The 18,467-nt window shown below is 40.8% G+C and overlaps 1 protein-coding gene across 7 annotated transcripts in view; it reads left to right on the top strand.

The window, feature by feature from the left end:
* epha7 (eph receptor A7) overlaps positions 1-9,779 on the top strand; it is a 101,320-nt gene extending 91,541 nt beyond the window's left edge. For all 7 annotated transcript variants that reach the window (XM_065963477.1, XM_065963476.1, XM_065963475.1 and 4 more), the window contains exons 15-17: positions 1,612-1,805; positions 2,404-2,559; positions 4,781-9,779. In XM_065963477.1, coding sequence (XP_065819549.1) covers positions 1,612-1,805; positions 2,404-2,559; positions 4,781-4,895 — 465 coding nt within the window. In that variant the 3' untranslated portion in view covers positions 4,896-9,779. The remainder of the gene's footprint in view (positions 1-1,611; positions 1,806-2,403; positions 2,560-4,780) is intronic.
* Positions 9,780-18,467: the final 8,688 nt, after the last annotated feature.

Raw genomic sequence — 18,467 nt, 5'->3', positions numbered from 1 at the left:
CACCCAAGACGTTTGGTCCGTCTGTTAACGATTTGCAAAACATGGCTAATGTTAGCATCGCTAACAACACCAGCCTTCAGTCCTCCTTGCAGGTAAACGTCCACATACCTGTGGTTACAGTGTGTTACACATCGCTCTGGTCGATGTGCCAGTTTAAACCAAGCAGATACCTCCGGTGTTTATAAATGAAGCCAATGCGGAAGTGCAAAATCCTGCAGTTGGTCGAGTGTCCACTTGAGGCTGGCTGCAGAAGCACAGGAAGTCACATACACACCCATTCAAAACAGCACATTTTTATAGCAGAAATGAACATTTTTAAAGCCCGGTACAAAAAATGAAATAGTTCTGATTAGTTATTGTCATCATGAGCACACACTCCTTCGCCTCCTGGCAATGTTTAGTAATTTGCAGCTTCCTGCTTGGTGCTGTTGAGACCGTGCAGATTGGTTTGTTGGTCACATCGTTGAACAACAACTTGAATAAGACAAGATTTAAGACCTGCTATAAAGATTGGTTTTATTGTAAAGGCAGGACAAGAAACTTACTGCCTTGAGACATCTCAAGCCTCTGCGGAAGCCAGTGAAACCTCTTACATTGGCTCTCTTCTCCCAGCCAAGAGAGCGACCCTTGCCTGGCAGCCCTGCAGCGTTCTGTCCCCCTGCAGGCTTCCAGAGAGCTAGCCATGAGAATAAAGTGGGCACTTTGGGAGGTGGGCCTTAAAGAGACAGCAGGTGAAATGAACAGTTTCAGGCAGAGGCTAAAGTTAAGGATTTTCATGACGCCAGTATCAGATCAACAAGAAGTTTGTTGAGCTGCAAAAAATGCAAAGCGCCTCTTTAGGTTTCACAGACTGACGACATGAAAAGGTGGACGTGAGGAGAACATGGACAACATCTTTAAGTTCAGTGTTTTGTTTTGTCATTCGTCTGTACTGTGTGGTCATGCTGGCTCTTTAAAGAAATAGCAGTAAACTTGTAAGCTAATGCCATGAGTTGGAATAACACAGGAATAAACCAGCATCTGATGTGATTATTCTTTTAAACTTACAGAACAGAATGTCCTTTTCTTTTGAGAAATGCTTCTATAGTCAGCACAGTAGTTATGAATTGAAATATATAGAGCATGGCATTTGGTAGCATCACCAAACGATCCTCTTGCCCAGTACGGTGACATGTCCAGCCCAATTTCTCAAAAAAAAACAAAAAAAAAAACATATATCACAGGAAAAGTTCATTTACAAAATCCCATAACAAAAAGTTCCATTTCCAAAATCCCTTCAATTCATGTTGACATCGAGTTTAATCTTTAGCCTGTCATTCAGGATTATCAGTAAAATCATAAAAATCCATTCTACAAACTTTAAAGTCCCCCAGGAAACCGAGACGATAGTGATTAATGAGCCAGTCTTCTAAAGAGTTTGTTAAAAGCCTCCCTGCTGTGTTCAGCACTTCCTGGCAGCAGGTGATGACTGTGATCAAACCAAGGCTAAATAAAAACTCAGTAACTGCGGTAATGTGCCTGAACTGAAAAAAAGCCTTCTTTTTTATTTAAAGTGTTAGGATGGTTTCTAATTCATGATACTAATGACTCCTTCTGTTTTGGACTGTCCAGGTCATAAAGGCGATAGAGGAGGGCTACCGTCTCCCCGCCCCGATGGACTGTCCTCCAGGACTGCATCAGCTCATGCTCGACTGCTGGCAGAAAGACCGAGCCGAGCGGCCCAAATTCGATCAGATAGTGGGCATCCTCGATAAGATGATCCGCAACCCCAACACTCTGAAAACCCCGGTGGGAACATGTACGAGGTGAGGACATTTTTGAAATGTTCAACTTTAGCCTGAGCCCATTAGTGGATGATTTAGCCTCCGTAGTTCACAGATGAGAGATAAATCCCCGGGGAGATCGATACCCCCAAAGCAGCTTCCACGGCTTTATGGTCAATGGCAGGGGCGTTTAAATCAATCACTGTAATGAGTTCCTGGTACTTTAAAGTGCAGAGGGAACTCCAGCCCTCACTCCCAACGTTTGTCAGATGAATTCGTTTGCAGTCAGAACGTACTTTCCAGAGGTGAGATTTTGTCGACTCACGAGGTCACAGCTGGTTAAAAAGCTCTTTTATTATACAGAGCGTGCACGGGGCGGACGCATCAAGATTTGTAAAGATATTGACTAAAATAGTTTTCAGAAGCAGAAAGCTCACATGCTGTTTGTGACATTCTTATTGATTGAAGCCTCCAATCAGACACTTTTTTCCCTCCACCCTCTTGTCACAGTTTACCGCCCCGCTGGAAGCCTTTGGTCGTAGCTCTTTGTCTCTTTCTCCTGCTTGATTGTGTTTTCAGCCGAATGTTTCCCCTTTCACATAAGACATCAACATCTTTTTTTTCTGTGCTCATCCCGCAGACCAATTAGTCCGCTGTTAGATCAGAGCACACCAGACTTCACCGCTTTCCGCTCAGTGGGAGAGTGGCTGGAAGCCATCAAGATGGAGCGATACAGAGACAACTTCACAGCAGCTGGCTACAGCTCCCTGGAATCTGTGGCCAGGATGTCAATCGAGTAAGTAGATATCGAGTGGGTTCGGCATCGGCGGAAAACATTAACACCGTGCCAAATCTCAACCACACTTCACCATCGTATGTCACAACTTGAGTAAACACATCTACTCGCTTGCATTGTGCTTCCATGTGGAGTTTTCATAGACTTCTTCTGATGTTTGCCTCTTTTCTGTAACTTATTATATACATTTTCAAACAGCAGGCTTTCCCTTTAATAAACCCTTATGGCAGAGGCAACAGGATTTACTTCAAGCTGCACATTTGAACCGTGTATTCCCATGCATAGCTTCAATGACAGAGCCATGAAATATTTGACTATCGTCCCTCGTTTGAGGACGTAAATGACGAGAAAAAAAGGTACAAACAAGATCAAGGCAAACTTTTGTGTCCCTAGGGATCGAATCAGAAGTGATGTGCACTTTGTGCGGGAAATATGAAATATTTACAACAGCATCCTTATCCAGCATCTTTTTGATTGTTTCTGATGTTGTAGGAGTTCTTTGGCGATATATAACATCAACATATTTCAAACAGTGTCCTGTGTGTTCAGGGTCAAAGTCAAAGGAGAGAAGTTAAATGAGCCGGCTCGTGTTCGGTCTATCTGAGAGTAAAGACTGAAATCTGCCTACAGGTGCACCTACCTTTTTAAGGCGATTCAGAGCTTTCACATGGTTTGATATATGTTATGCTTAAAACACAACTATGTATATTCAAGGGACTTGATCCAACCTCTCCAACCTATGCACCTAGCTTTGCGCCCAGAATGTTCACTGCGTTACTAGCACACACCCCAAATCCCTTGGCGCCACGCTCTTTAGACAGCGTTCTTTACACCTTCAAAAAAGGGCCCTTAATGTTCGTCAATGGAGACTTGTGGCTTTGAAGAGAAGGATGTAAGGGCTGTCTCCTGTTTAAGAAAAAATATTCTAAGTCTATCGCTACAGCTCTCAAAGCTAGTTTCTCTACTGTAGCTAATAGTCAAATAGTCATTTACAACCCTGAAATATGCAGAAAACAGAGCCAAGATTTAGTAGCAGAAAGACACTGTGCACTGATTGAAAATCTCCCTTGATAAAACCGGTTTGATGCTCAGTAATCATCTGTTTTATTCCGTTTGTTGGGCTCAAGAACTTTAAAACAAGACATGTGAAATAAAAGGTATTCACCGCGCCTCCACCAAATTACAATCTTAAATGTCTCGACATTTCCCGTGTCATGAACTCGTGTGAACTCGACACTGTTTGTTACATTCTTACCGGTTGAGAGAATATGAACATCAGCCCAGACTGTGGTTTGCTCGGAAGTTGTTGCTCAAGAGCTTTCCAGTGACCAAAAAATGTCAACATCCGTCTCCACATTCTCGTGATAAAAGCACAAGGTTTTCAATCGTTCCAAACGTACTTCCAAAGAAATGAAGTTTTACACCGTTAAGTCCAGTGTGTCAATTACATCCAAGGGAATCATTCAGGGGTCATTTTTTAAAAGCTGAGCCATATTTAGACATACTTTAGTTTCTAATTTACTGAATGAGATTAAATGGTTCCAGATTACTCAACTGGACCGATTCATAAACCACCAAAGATGCAAACTTTGAGGGCCAATGTGTCAGATCAAATTAAGTCCACTAAAAGTGTTTACCATTTACATAACAGATGTGAAATCTAAGAACAGTTTTGCCCATGAGTCAGCTCAACACCACTCTCTCCAAACCGACCAGAGTCCATTGACAAAAACAACCATTTTACCTCGGAAGACAAAAAAAGATGACCTTTCCTCTGCTGCCATGATCATTCAGGTTTCTGTCTCTTTGTTGGACTATGTTTTTGAAATGGTTTGATCTAACCCATTTCATGTGTAATACACAATAAGAATCGAACAGAATATTTAATGGTCAGAAGAGAATCATCTCGTGGCCTGCAGATGAAAATTACTGTTTTTGTCAATGGAGTCTGGTGTCTTTGATTCAAAAGATATGCTACTACTGCTTGTGGTTTCTAAATAAACATCTTAGCTCTTCAAAAGGTCGGTCTCTGTAGGGATTCTAGTGATTGATAAAAAGACTCATAAAGAAGTGGGCCGTGTTTATCTACCTTTCTTACTCACAATAATGGAAAAAAATCAGAGGCCGTAAATCTCACTTCTTGTCTCTCTCTCTCTCTGTCTATCTCTCTCTCTCTCTCTGGTCCACTGCATTGATTGATGTGTGTTGTCCTGTTCTCCAGGGACGTGATGAGCTTGGGGATCACGCTGGTGGGCCATCAGAAGAAGATCATGAGCAGCATACAGACTATGAGAGCCCAGATGCTGCATCTCCACGGGACGGGTGTCCAGGTGTGACGGACTGCCACGCGCCACACATGACGGGGGCTTAAAAGCAAGAAGCAGAAACTTTCAAAACCTGGAGCAGTGCCTGGGACGTAAAACCTGGGATAATCGTCGAAGTTAAAAACGGACATCTGTCGTGTCTGACTCCTCCGGCCTTGTCTGGAGTGAAATCATTCCTTTGTTCCTCAGTGAAAGATTGTGAGCTTCCTCTGCAAAAGGGCACTAAAGGAGGAGAGGAGAAGGGGGGAAAAAACGGCAACAAAAAAAAAGAAACTACCTGGATGAGAAGACTTCCTGTTTGGTTTCTTTTTTTTTTTTTTCTCATGTGCGCTTATGAACTCGACCACATATCAAGAGGCGCACATTATGAGTTTGATGCTTACCTGTCTTTAACTCAACGAATGACTTGAGTGCACACCATGGCTTTGGATTTCCTTTTACATGAACAAAAAGACGTCTAGCCGTGGTTTCACTTCTTTTTTTTTTCTCCAATTTGTTAGTTTTGTGAGTTGTTTTTTTTTTTAAATCTCTTCTCTTTGGACTTGACAACAGGGTAAACTCTTTTATCCAAACGCAGAGGAACTTTACGGTGCAGATTCAAAAGGTACTTTTTTTGTGTGTGCACATGCTGGACTGTTTGCAGTGACTTGTGTTTTCCCTACATGTGCTGTTGAAGTGACAATGGTGACCTCACGTGCTCGTTTAAAGCCGACGAAAGTGGGTTTTTTTCTTTCCTTTTTTAATAATGAAATGTCTGAAGAGTGCAACACTGAGGAGACACAGGAGTGCAAATTGTTCTTCGAATTACCAGACTTTTTCTATAAGAGTAGCAATATCCTTTGTGTTGTGTTCACTACAGGAGACGCAGAGCGGGAATGTCGACGCACTGTTGACAGATTGTACTGAAAGCGAAGCTACCGCAAATTGTTTTTTGCCATCATTTTGCCTAAAATGTTGCACACGGTGTATATTTTGGTGCATTATTCAGCTGCAAATACAATTTTTTGTAAAGGGTGGATCCTGGAAGAGTTTAGACGTTATACTGCCTTAAATGTGTTAGATTAAGTATTGCCTCTATTCTAGGCACTTCTATGGCAATGCTTTCTTCTGTGGTTCATTTCAACGGGGGCGGACCAGCTCCCTGTTCTATCTTGTAGTGCGATGTCTTTTTATTCTGGAACTTGAACTGGTGTGATCCGATGCACGGATATATATACGGTTTCAAATGCCACGAGTGACACAGTCGGAGAAGGAGAGGTGGACTTATCAGAGCAATAATTACCAGGTAGAAATGGCCCCTCACCTGAGGTTTTTAAAGGTGCTAGGTTCTATCGCATGTGTGTGCTGTACTGAGAGGAAATCTTCGGAAAGATTCAGTCACCGCTTGAAAACAGGAGAGTAAAAAGGAAATGTATCTCTTTGACCTTAAGAAAAAAAAAAAAAAAGGGGATTTGGGAAGTGCTCAGAAAACTGCCGTGCAAAGTCATCAAATGAAATAATGGTGTTGTGTTTTTTGCCGCTATGATATGCTAAACGTTTGATGGGAATCTAACACGGCGTGGAAGTGTTTAATAAGAGTGGCTGCAGAGATGAAAGAGGCACCGTTCCAAACACTATAAAAGGTGCCAATTAGCCATGCTGACATCATCTTCTGACATTTGTGCGCCGCCCCAAGAAAAATCAGAGAGCCCCCTTCAGGGTTCGGGGGTCTTGAAAATGCAGGACCAAACGACAGAGCCCGAGTCAGACATGCTGTTAAATCCCAGCGTCACCGGGCTTTTGCAGGCAGGCCGCGCTTGCTCGCCTTGTTTATTCATGTGACTCCGCCGCTCATCCCTCACAGGCGTAGATGTGACTGAACATGCATTAAAGTGTCTCTTAAGATTGCTCCTCTTTTTCTTCCATACGGCTTTGTATGGAGAACTGAGATGAGAGGGGCTTTGCAGATGATGTGCTAAAAGCCAATCAACCTATTCGGTGCCATCTGTCTCTCCAACTCAAATACAAGAAGGAGAAGAAGAAAAAAGACAGAGAAAGTTTCCACGTTGAATAGAGCATAATTCACTGATAAGAGAATGCCGTTATTCATCTGTCATAGAAAGACGAGTGCTGCTCACAAAAGAAAAACCATTATAATCTGTTCTGCTGCTAAAACATGGGTAATAATCTCGTTCAAAGTCATTTCTTTCAACTTTCCTCATCTCAGATGCACAAGAAATCATAACCACCTACAAGCAGTGACACCATTAGTAGCTCCCTTCACTCTACCTATAGTCGCTGCATCTCTCCATTATGACCCTGTGTCCACTCTACGCCTGTGTAGACAAGATTCAATGAGGAAGATGTACAGTCTGTCTGGAGTCTATTGAGTAAAGCCTGTCCTCTCTGAAAGCGTTGCCTCAGCCCTGATGCATTTGGACAGTAGCACGGCTGCATAGACCGATATGTTCCACAGCACATATTACTTTTTGGACATGTGGATAAAGAGAGTAATATTTGGGACCAGTGTGGTTTCACCCAAAACCATTTCCTGACACCCTCCATTACATTGTGGTGGCACATAATGTGTTCAGATGATGTTTGGGCACTATGCTGAACACAAACACTGGGAAATCAAAGTCAATCCCAAATCCTCCCTAGATGAAGTCAATTCAGGGTGCGGCCCCATGCTAAAAAAAAAGAGACTAGTCTTCATGCACTTAGCATAAAATTGTATCCATATCATGAAGTGTGAATATGATCTCACTGCCTTCAGTAATCATTTTCACTGATGTGGCAATCTTTTTTATAAAAAGTCACCAACCTACTTTTGTGGCCTAAACATAATCGAGTAGTTTTCATCACACATTAAAAGTTAAGCTAGTCTTGTTGTCACAAACTTAATGACGTGTACTGTACATAGACTCACAACACAACCTTTTGATCTTAACCGAGCCAAGTATTTTAGGTGTCAGAATCCGAGGCCATTTTCCGTAAAGCACGTAATGATACCACTACTTACTCATACCCAAACCACCATCTTCTTTTTGTTAATGTCACCATTTAGTTTTAGTGCCTGAATGCAAACAAATAGATTTTCATTACACGTTACATAAGCCGTTCTCACATGTGCATAGAGTGCCTGTCGGACATCAGGGGGGGCGGGGTCACCTGAGACGAGACATGATGTACGTCGAACAGAAGAACAGCGCAAATAGAAAACTTCATGCAGCAGTTTAATTTTGTTCTCCTGATTATATCTTGCTGCGTTCTCACATCAGCTCACTCGGACGTGGTAGAGAAATTCAGCTGTCGGTGTTCACACATGTAGATCACACCAGAAACTTGGGAGTTGCTGTGCAAGTGTGAAAGCAGCTAGAGCACTCAAAGTAACATAATGTACCGTATATGAAACTAAACTGACTTAAGGACTCATTTAAACACAAACCACAATCTTTAGTTTTCTACACTTAACTGATTCTCATGTAATGTAAACCTTTTTATAAAGATGTGTGACCTCACCAGACGTTGACCACATTCTAAACACTTCCCCCATGTGCATTGGGAGTTTGCATTGACTTTGTTTCTCAGGTGTTGGGAGCTAGTTTTGACACGTTACATGCCACCCGTCCCTGAGATTACTGAAGACAAATGAACTGAAAAAAGGTCATTAAGATGCATGTCTTTGTAGACGCGTACAGTGCTGCAGGTTTATCCAGCTTAGTGTGGCTGTGGATCCATTTACACTGTGGGACTCACCTTTGTGAGGAGACACCAGGAATTAGCCCTGATCGGCTTTGAGCCCCCCGTGTCACACACACCCCTCCCTTTATCCATACAGCAGAGCTCAGCAGTTGGGCCTTGGCCAGACCTTTGAATTGAATACAGGCATAAAAGTCATTCAGTCAGCACAAACCCCCCCCCCCCCCGTTCACAGGCAGCACTCTCCCTCACCCTCACTCCCTGCTCTGATTTTAAAACTGGTCCTCTGGAGGCCCCTCACACGCTGGGGCAGAAAGCTCCGTCCCAATTTTTTTTTTCTGCGCTGGACGAACAGCGGTTTGAGCCAAATTGAGATTAAGGCCAGGATACAATCGATTTCCATGTCCAAATCACCTCTAACCTTCAGCAACAACAAAAAAAAAAGTCACTTTACCGTCTGTCTCATCCACATCTTAAACTTCAGGTTGCTCAACTCTGGAAATTAAACTTTTTGTTGTGACTATTTCAGCAAAAACACAAAAAGAAGAAAAAATGTAAAGAAAAAGAAGAAAAAAAAGACACAAAAAAACAGAAGCGTGCAGGATGTAGAGGTTCAGTTGGAATCAGGATTAGCAGATAGAGTATGAAGTTATTTTTCAAATCTTGTGGTTCAGCAGTTGGAAATTAGCGTCACCGCTTTGGGCGAGGTGGTGGATAATTCCAAAGAGTGCAGCACCGTTGATTGTGTCCGAAGGAGCCGAGATTTGAGGGAATCTTTGTATATGTTCTAATTGTAAAACTTGTACATTTTATTTATATTGTTTTTTACACATATTACTCAGTAGAGAGCTCTGAATACATTGAAAATGCACTATATTTTTCTATCTCGCAGAGGAATTATTGTCACCCACAAGATTTCAGTTGTACATAATGTTTTCATTTAGGACCAAAGACAGCTGATAGGATTTCCATCTTTACTCTGACCTTGTTTTGATTTTTGCCTTTTAGTTCGTTGTACAGTGATTCAAATTGTCAATTTATTATTTATTTTTCTGTGATGAAAGTATTGAGATTCACTGGTATTTTCCCCAACAACAGAACTGTAAGATCATTTAATTAGACGATTTCTTGTTACATAGACAATTCTTTTTGCTTTGTAACCTTTGTAATAGACTGTACATATATTTTTGGAAATATAATACAATCTCTATAGAAGTTCTGGTTGTCCGTTGAATTGTTTTTGCATTCATCATTTACAGTTGTCTGTTCATTTTTCATGTATAATCTTGTGATAAATCTGTTTGAGATTTGGTTATATGTAAGGCTTACTATGCAGTTCTCAAAGCTGATTTTCAGACAAAAACAGACCTTCTCTTTGGACACACCTCCTTCATCCCTCAGCTCCTCACGTCCCTTCTGTTTCACCAGCAAGTGTCAGAGACAGAGCGTGGAGAAAAGTACTGAAAAACATCTGAAAACAAAATCCTTTGATCAATCTCAAGCAAGCGGCAATCCCCGGAGTTAAAAAATGAAGCAGATGCAGAAGTGTAAAGTCCTGCAGTTTGTCGAGTGACCACTAGAGGCTGCCAGCAGAAGTCACGTACACATCCATTCAAAAAAGACATAAAAAACATGTTTAAAGCCTAGTTAAAAAAAAAAAACATTTTAGGGGCGCGCTGGTGGAGCAACGGTTAGGGCGCGCGTCCCATGTGTTGAGACTCTCGTCTCGAGCGGTAGGCCTGGGTTCGCTTCCACCCGTGGCCCCTTTCCACATGTTATTCCCCACTCTCTCTCCCGGGTTTCCGACTCTATCCACTGTCCTCTCTCTGCATTAAAGGCACGAAAAGCCCAAAATAAATCTTTAAAAAAAAAAAAAAAAATTTATTCACAGTGCTCCAGCAAAAGCTGAGTTTATCACAGGGTCACTTCTTAGAAGGCTATATTGCTGTTTGCATTATTTCCCATCATGCACCTGGTGGAAAGAGGCAGCTTTTGGCAACAGTTGCTCCTGCGTGTGCTGTATGAATTATCTACGGTGATTGATGCTGTCACATTAGCTGGTTTAGCATTTCAGTTAGAAGGCTGTTAGTGAGGCACTTTCACTGTTTACATAGAGAACTGGTTAAACATTGTGTCCTAACAAGCAAGCATATCGAGTCACATTCAGGAAGGACAAGGTGCCCGTCATGTTTACTACCAAACCTGTTTGCTGCTTCCTGTTTGGTGCTGGAGAAAGTGACCCAATTGGCTGTTGACATAGTTCAATTATTTTAAGTAATACTTGCCAGCACCAAGAATCTGATTTTCTTCAAATGTGAGGACAAGATAAAGACTGACTTGTGACAGCGGAGAGTTAAGAGTTTTCTAAAATCCATTACTCAAACCATTGACATTCATTTTCCATACTGGAAAATTGGGGGCATCAGAGGAAATAAGCCACAGTTTTATTACAGAGCTGGCTTCTGGCTCCCAGAAATACAACAAGAGAAGCCAAGGGATCCTGGATTTAAGGTCCTGTGTCCATTGATGGCACTGTTTGCACTGGGAGCGCCCCTAAGTGTTTTCAGTATTCTGAGCCCGATAACACCCTCTCTATTTTTTTCAACTTTTGAAACACCTACATGCATGTCAATATCACTTCTCCCTCATCAACCAGTCAAAGTAAAAAAGGGGCGGGACTTCTGGTATCAGCTTTGACAGTAACAATGGCGGAAGAGAAACTGAACTGACTCTTCTTTTTGAGGGAACCATGTCTAGGTCTAGAGCTGCTCGCTAATGCCCGGACAAGATTCCTTTACATTATTTTCATTTTTTCTTGGTGATATTTCTGTCTATAAGAGCGATTATTAAGCATACACAGCTTTTTAAAACAGACCCAAAGGTATGTACCAAGAGAAGTGAGAGTTAACTTGTGGATCAACCACAATCTTGTCTCCTTTTTATTTGGCAGCAGAGTAGATTAACATTTGGTAACAGCTTTTATAGTTTATTACCACTGAGAAGGTTTTTAGTAGCAGTCAGGTGAAAACACAAACATGTTGATAACACAGGCACATACGTAGACGCAGGTACAAAAACATAAAAATACATACATCAAGTGACACCAGGATACAGAGCGTATGTAAACTGGCATTAAAACATCATCCGTCATCAGGAGGGCACTTACCCTCATTCAGTGTTGGATTCTTTTTGTCCTTGTTCAAACAGGCACCATTGAGGTTTGTGAGTGTGCATGTAAGACCGGTGGACACACTATCCAGCTTGTTTGAACACGCAGACATGATAAGTCAGCCAGAACCGTCCAAACAGTCCTCCAAACTCCTCCAGTTTTCTACTTTAATCTTCCAGAAACTTGGACTCTTTGATGATGCTCGGATACATTTCCCCTGATCACATCTTTCAGCAGTTGCAGTATTTATTTTCTGTAAGTCCAGCTTTGGCCTCACATATGCTGTCTCCATGCCTGCTGCTGAGTCTCTGTGAAACTCATATTTGGATTTCTTTTCTCGTGGCTTCCTTCCATTTGTTTCTCTGTGACTTCTCCTCACTTCCCAGTAATGTAAGCTCCACAATCTGATCCTAATGAAACGGTAAGATCATGGAAAAAGTTTGAACATGCAGGAGGATAAAGTGCTGTGGTGCCTTGTTTAGAGCCTGGCTTCAAAATCTTAAGACGTTCACTCAGCTTACGTTCACTCAGCTTTATAGTCGTTTGAATAGGTACTCCTAATCTGTCACTAGTTATGAATCTCTTTAGAGCTTCTCTGACATTTTAGATTACGTCCAAGAAAACTCAGAATAAAGCCGCTTTCACATTCGCACTCCTGAAAATATCTAGATAATTTCAGGAGGACTGATCCTGATAGTCTCCTTACTGGCTGTTCACAAATGCACCTCACAGCGGGAGATTATCCCTGTCAGACTGGAGGGGGGCGAGGGGTCTCCCGAGGTAAATAAACCAATATGGAATTAGCGGCCGGAGTAAAAGAGTCTGCTTTACGATGCTATCATGGCAATGTTTATCTTTAAATCAATGCTATGTGTAGTTTAACAGAATGAAACTATCAACAAGAGTGGAAAACTACAAACTAAACATATTAACAAACAGAGAACATAATGCAGCAGTTTAATTACATGCACAGAGATCGCAGTGGTCGCGTGCATACACTCTATACACCATGCAGCAGTGGCAGGATATAAACGTCACCCCCCCTCCTATTGGCTCGTGGTGAATTCTTCGGAGAATATCCTGCTGCGTTCTCACATCACCTCACTCTGATGAAAGACTGCGGGAAAAATATACTAGGGATCTGGCAGGAGAAACTCCAGGGAAGTCCGAACGATGTTTGACTTTATGCGTTCACACATGCAGCTCCTTCTGGAGTTTATAAGAGTTTGTGTGAAAGCCCTATAAGAGAGACGTGGCTTCATTAGTCCTTTGCTTGAGAACAAAGACACCTAGGGGGGTTTCGTTCAGCGATGACAATTCTAATAATGATACCATAAACAAAGATTAATTTCAATAAAACAAAATTAATATCTGTTAAAACATCGTATTGCTGGATTAACGACAGAACAGATTTCAAATAGCTCACCGAGGCTTCATTTATTTGGTAGAAATTCATTCCAATGAACAATTTGTTTTATAACTTGGCTGGAAACTTAAATAAAAGAAATGCAAAAACAATTATTAAATTTCATAACTCAATTTCACAAAAATTATCATATGAAAGGGGAAGGATAGTTTTGGGACACATACTGAATGGATCGTGTTGGAAAATGGTTTACTCAATTTGCTGTCAATAGTTAAGTTTCCATCATATTTTAATTAAACCAAATCTCCAGATGTTCATTTTCACAGAATGAATTCTGAATTCATGTTTGTTAATTTGCCAATAGTAGCAGTTGGTTCGTTGAGATAAAAACCTTATTATCTAAACTCTTGCAGGGGGACAAGAGGACATGACCAGGGGATACAATTAAACAAGCTCCAGTCGAACCACAAGGGATGAAAACAAAAATGGAAGGACTGTTCACAGAACATGTCAATTTGACCCCCCTCACAATCTAAAGATGTTGACATGCAAGACTCATCATCCTTAAAACATGAATACACTCAAACACCAAAAAGCTTTGCTCACTGGAGATACTTAAGATCAGGGGCGTGTCAAGAGGGGTGGCCAGAAATCTGATTGGTCGGAATCGGGCCTAAAAACTGGTGTATCCAGCCTTAGTCATATTTTTTCCCCATTAACAAATCATTTTTCCGACCCTGAGCTACATGAAAGGTGGATGAAACCACTCCGTATTGAGCTTAGAGAAAGACAAGGCCAAAACCTGGATGTGAAACATCATCTCTGTAAGCATTGTGCATTTGAATGAGAATACTTTCCACATGAGACGACTGACTTTGTTGTGTCGAAGGTATTTGAAGAGAAGGAACTTGTTCCAACCTTTCATCAGAGACAAAAGAGGCAGTTAAATGTTATCTCTGAGGTCTGAACACCTGCACATCTTGACACAGTGCAGTGAGAAAGATACAATAGGTTTTTTTTGCTCTTAAATATTTTAACAAATTCAAAGCAGGTACAATACAAAGAGGGCTTTGTCTGCTTTTTTTTTTTTTTTTTTATCTCTCCAGCTCCTCTGTTTTCACACTGTCACGGTTTGATCTGTGTCAGTGAGTGTGCTTTACTTTAAAGTGGTGGCCCTCCCTAAAAGCTTCAGGTTGAACGGGTCACAACATGCAGCTTACCGACAACAATAAGTGAAACACCACCTCAAAGTCAGTGGTAGTACATATGCCAACAACTGACAGTAACATAATACAGAGAGAAAGGAGAGTCTTTGAGAAATAGGGACACATTATCAATCATGTAATGGATTGATTTATCATTTCTATCATACACCCTAACCCTACCCTTATATTGCTTCCCTTATGTTAGATGTTACAGTGCTTGTCATGTAGATTTTCGTAGGTTGTCATCATATTAAAAAATATGGTGCTGTTGTTTTATGGGCGTCATCAGGTCATCTTGTCTTGTTTTATATTTCCTGTTTTATTTTGTCTTATAAATTAAAATCTTTCATATTTGGGTTCCTGTGTCCCCCTGTGTGTAATTTTATTGTAATATTCCTTAGTTAAGTCTTTTGTGTTTCCTGTTTTAATTTCAAAGTTCTTGCCCCTTGTGTGTTACGTCTTGCTTAACGTTCTGTCTGTTATTCCAATAGACTGTAAACATTAAAGGACGAAGCCTGAGTGACGCTACCCATCTGTTACAGCAGGAGGTTGGGAGGCTCAGCGTTGGTGGTCTCCATGCTGGAAATGATGTCTCATCCTAACTTTTAGTCAACCTAACGACAGGCTGAGAGCTGGAGCTGAGGCGGGTTTAAAACCTCTTGACACACCATTACACCTGTCGAGTAGGTCAGCTAACTATGGATAACATGTATCATTCATGACATCAAAACGGATATAAACCCCCACCCATAAAGTGTGTGCCCGTGAGGACAATAACTAATCAGACCTATTATATGTTTTTAAAGGCTGTAAACATGTTCATTTCTGTTGTCAAAATGTTTGTGAATGGGTGTGTGTGTGACTTCCGGAGCGTCTGGAGCCAGCAAACTGCATTTTTCACTTCCACATTGGCTTCATTTTCCAATACCGGAAGTTGCCACTTGGTTATTCCTGAGTCCAGTCTTTAGTTTTTTTCTGTTTTATTTTGTAGTTCTTTCCCCCAGTGTTTCATGTCTAGTTTTAAGGTAAGATACAGATAAGATATACTTTATTCATCCCAGCAGGGAAATTTAGGTGTTCCAGCAGCCAGCATACATACATACACACAACACAACACATATATACATACATATACCACCCATATCCATATTGCCCTTGTGTATTTCGTCTCTGTGTTCCTTCCCTTCTGTGTCAGTTGATCATGTGTTAAATGTAAAACCTTCTTATCACTGTCAGCTTCTTCTTTGGATTCGTCATCTTCCAAAGCTTTTGTGTTTTTTCCTGTGTTTGGATTTTTTGTTGGACATTGTTTGAGTTTGATTTTTTTTTTGTCTTTTATTTTGTCGTATACAGTTTTGTTGGTTTACAATTGGGTCCTCTTCATTTGTTTTAACCCTTAACAAGACAATGGGAACCAAAAACATTCGCAGAAATTATATTTTTTTCAGTGGAAAATTTTAAATGTTTGCACGACCATTTCTACAATTCCCAGATTATTTTTGGAGCACTTTATTGCACCTGAAAATTTAATCAGGTGTATTAATATTGTCCCAGTACAGCTGGATTTATAGTAGATACAAGGGCTTAAAGTCTTCACATTCACTGCGACAGAGAGCTGGGGTCACAAAGGATAGGAAGCTTGCAGTAGAAATGTCTTCACCAAATGTTTCTGAGTTTCTAAGTAGAAAAAAACAGTGCTTTTAAAACAAGTTCCTTTCTGTTGGTGTCACCATTATGGTGACCAGGAGTCCCTCTTTATTGAGATGATATCCTGTCATTTAATGGCTTTTATCCATTGGCTTTGTAGAAAGCAAAGAGAAGGTGATCATCATGGATTGAGTCAGATGTCAATCAACCAGCCTACACATGAGGTCAAGGGCTCACCAACCTGTAATGATCCTCATTGTCTACGTAACACCCCACGGGCACAAACCAAAGACACAGGCTATTGGGATGCATTTTTACTGGGGGGAATATGATGGAAACTAAAGTATACTCTTGGTTGAAGCTGGTGGAGGGTTTTTCCGAGAGCGTTTTTTGCAAAATTTGCCAGAATCGTTTAACCTAAAAGCGACACACAGTATGCAAACAAAAACTCTTTGTCCCCCATTAGGCCCGTTGGCACCCGGGCACCCTGGTCAACATGCCGTCTGGCATCAAAGACATGCTGCAGATATGGCAACTTTAACTTAAAATTGTTGTTCAATATTTTTTTTTCCCACAAGATTAAAAGAAAATCACACATGAAAGAATGTAATCAAGATGTGAAATGTCAAATTATACTGTTGTAATTTAAATGTGAATATTCAACCTACTAGTGTTAAATTCCTGATCTGAGGAAATGTCACATGAGTCAATGTGCCCCCCCCCATTGGTTTAAATCTAGATCCACATGTGATAAAAGCCCATCACATACAAACATAAATACGCACAAATAAAAGTATTCCTGTTTTATTTACATCATGTGTTTATACAAAAATAAATAACTTGATTTATAAAAGAACCATTTTTTTGTGAAAATGTCTGGATCATATGACATTATTTACTTTTCACATGTAAAAACAGCCAATACGGTAACATTATCAAATTCACTTAAAGGTCCAATCTGTAAGATATCTACTGAATTAAATGATAAATTGACCTTACTACATGATCAGACATTAATGAAACATGCTATGTTGAAGTGCTGTCTTCTCTGACAACAATGCAGCAGCCAGTATGTCCTCCTTCTAACTTTAGATTCTGCTCCTGAATGCTCTGGATTTGTTTGGACCAGAGAAGGTAAGCAGTTCAAGACACGCCCACACGGCAGTTTTGGGCGCCCCTCAGTTTGCCAGACATGAGAGCAGTTATCAGGCCAAACAGACAGGTGTTTCAACAATGGAAGAAAACTGGTTCAGATAGAACTGATTCTATCCGACCTAAAAAGCCTCTGCATGTTTCTAATAAGTTTTAAAAAAGACTCCAAATGTACATTGTAGAAAGGGAATGTGATTGTGACTTCCTGTGGCTCTAAAATTCATGTTCTACATTACATTAAGATGGCAAACTCTCCCAGATACGCTGTCAGCATGATAAATATATTTACTGAGTTAGATTCCAATTGGTTATATTACATTTGTTAGCTAATCACCACCCTGTATTGGGTGACATATTGGATCTCTATACATCAGAGGACAGAATGTCTTCATCTGCATCTCTCTAATACACTGATGTAGTGCCACAGAGCATCAGAGGGGCCTGGCAGACTGCCAGAGGAAGATAAGAAGAAAGAAATCATTTGTGTTTGACGATTCTGCAATAATCCTGAACGCAGCTCCAACGTTATTACAGCGTCTGACATTTTGCATCTAATAAAGAAGTCAAACACGGATATGGAGATGAATGGTTTTAAACGGTGTAAAATTGATTCGGAGGAACGTGCAGGCCTGACTAATGGTTTTACCTGTTGGACTCCAGCAGGGAAAACAGATCATGACCCATTTAGAAAACAAAGGCTCTGCTTTTTCACAGTTCAGGTGGATCCTCGGGGAAATATAATGTGGTATTTACAGATGCAACAAAGTAGACTTTTCACGCCTAATCTGTTGCTCTTGTCTTGATGAAAAATGGAGGTGATTTTCAAGGGAAAGAGGCCCCCTTTCCTAAGAGAAGAGAAGGTGCTTCATCAAAAGTTCAGTCATTGACTTGTCTGTAGGAAGACAACATCAATCCATCCTCATTATGTCGAGGATATTGTTGTTTAACTTTGTTGTCCCAAAGAGTCATTTCTATGTGGACCAAGCTGCAAATACTGTGCCTTGATTTAAGCCTGTTTAAAATGAAGGCAGCCCTTCCTGTTTGCTGGAGAATGACTCCACACCACAATGTTCTTATTCAGTGTTGATATTTTACCTACACATTGTAACGCACTATATATGGTATCTAAACTACATAAAGGTAAGACAATGTTAACCCATGCAGCAGTTTTAATATATTAAGAGCAACTGCTGTAGCCATCCATCATGAAGAGATCTGGTGACATATAAATGCTAAATGGACTTGAGCTTGTATATTTTGTTTCTAGTCTTCTAGAATAGTCAAAGCTCTTTTACTCCACAGGTCACACCTACACATTCACACACTGATGGTAGAGGCTGATATGTAAAGAGATCATCACAAGT

This window comes from Labrus bergylta, chromosome 15 (assembly GCF_963930695.1).
Source record: "Labrus bergylta chromosome 15, fLabBer1.1, whole genome shotgun sequence".
In the NCBI taxonomy this organism is placed as follows: Eukaryota; Metazoa; Chordata; class Actinopteri; order Labriformes; family Labridae; genus Labrus; species Labrus bergylta.
Note: the sequence above shows the minus strand (reverse complement) of the source record. Positions and strands in the feature narration are given on the sequence as shown.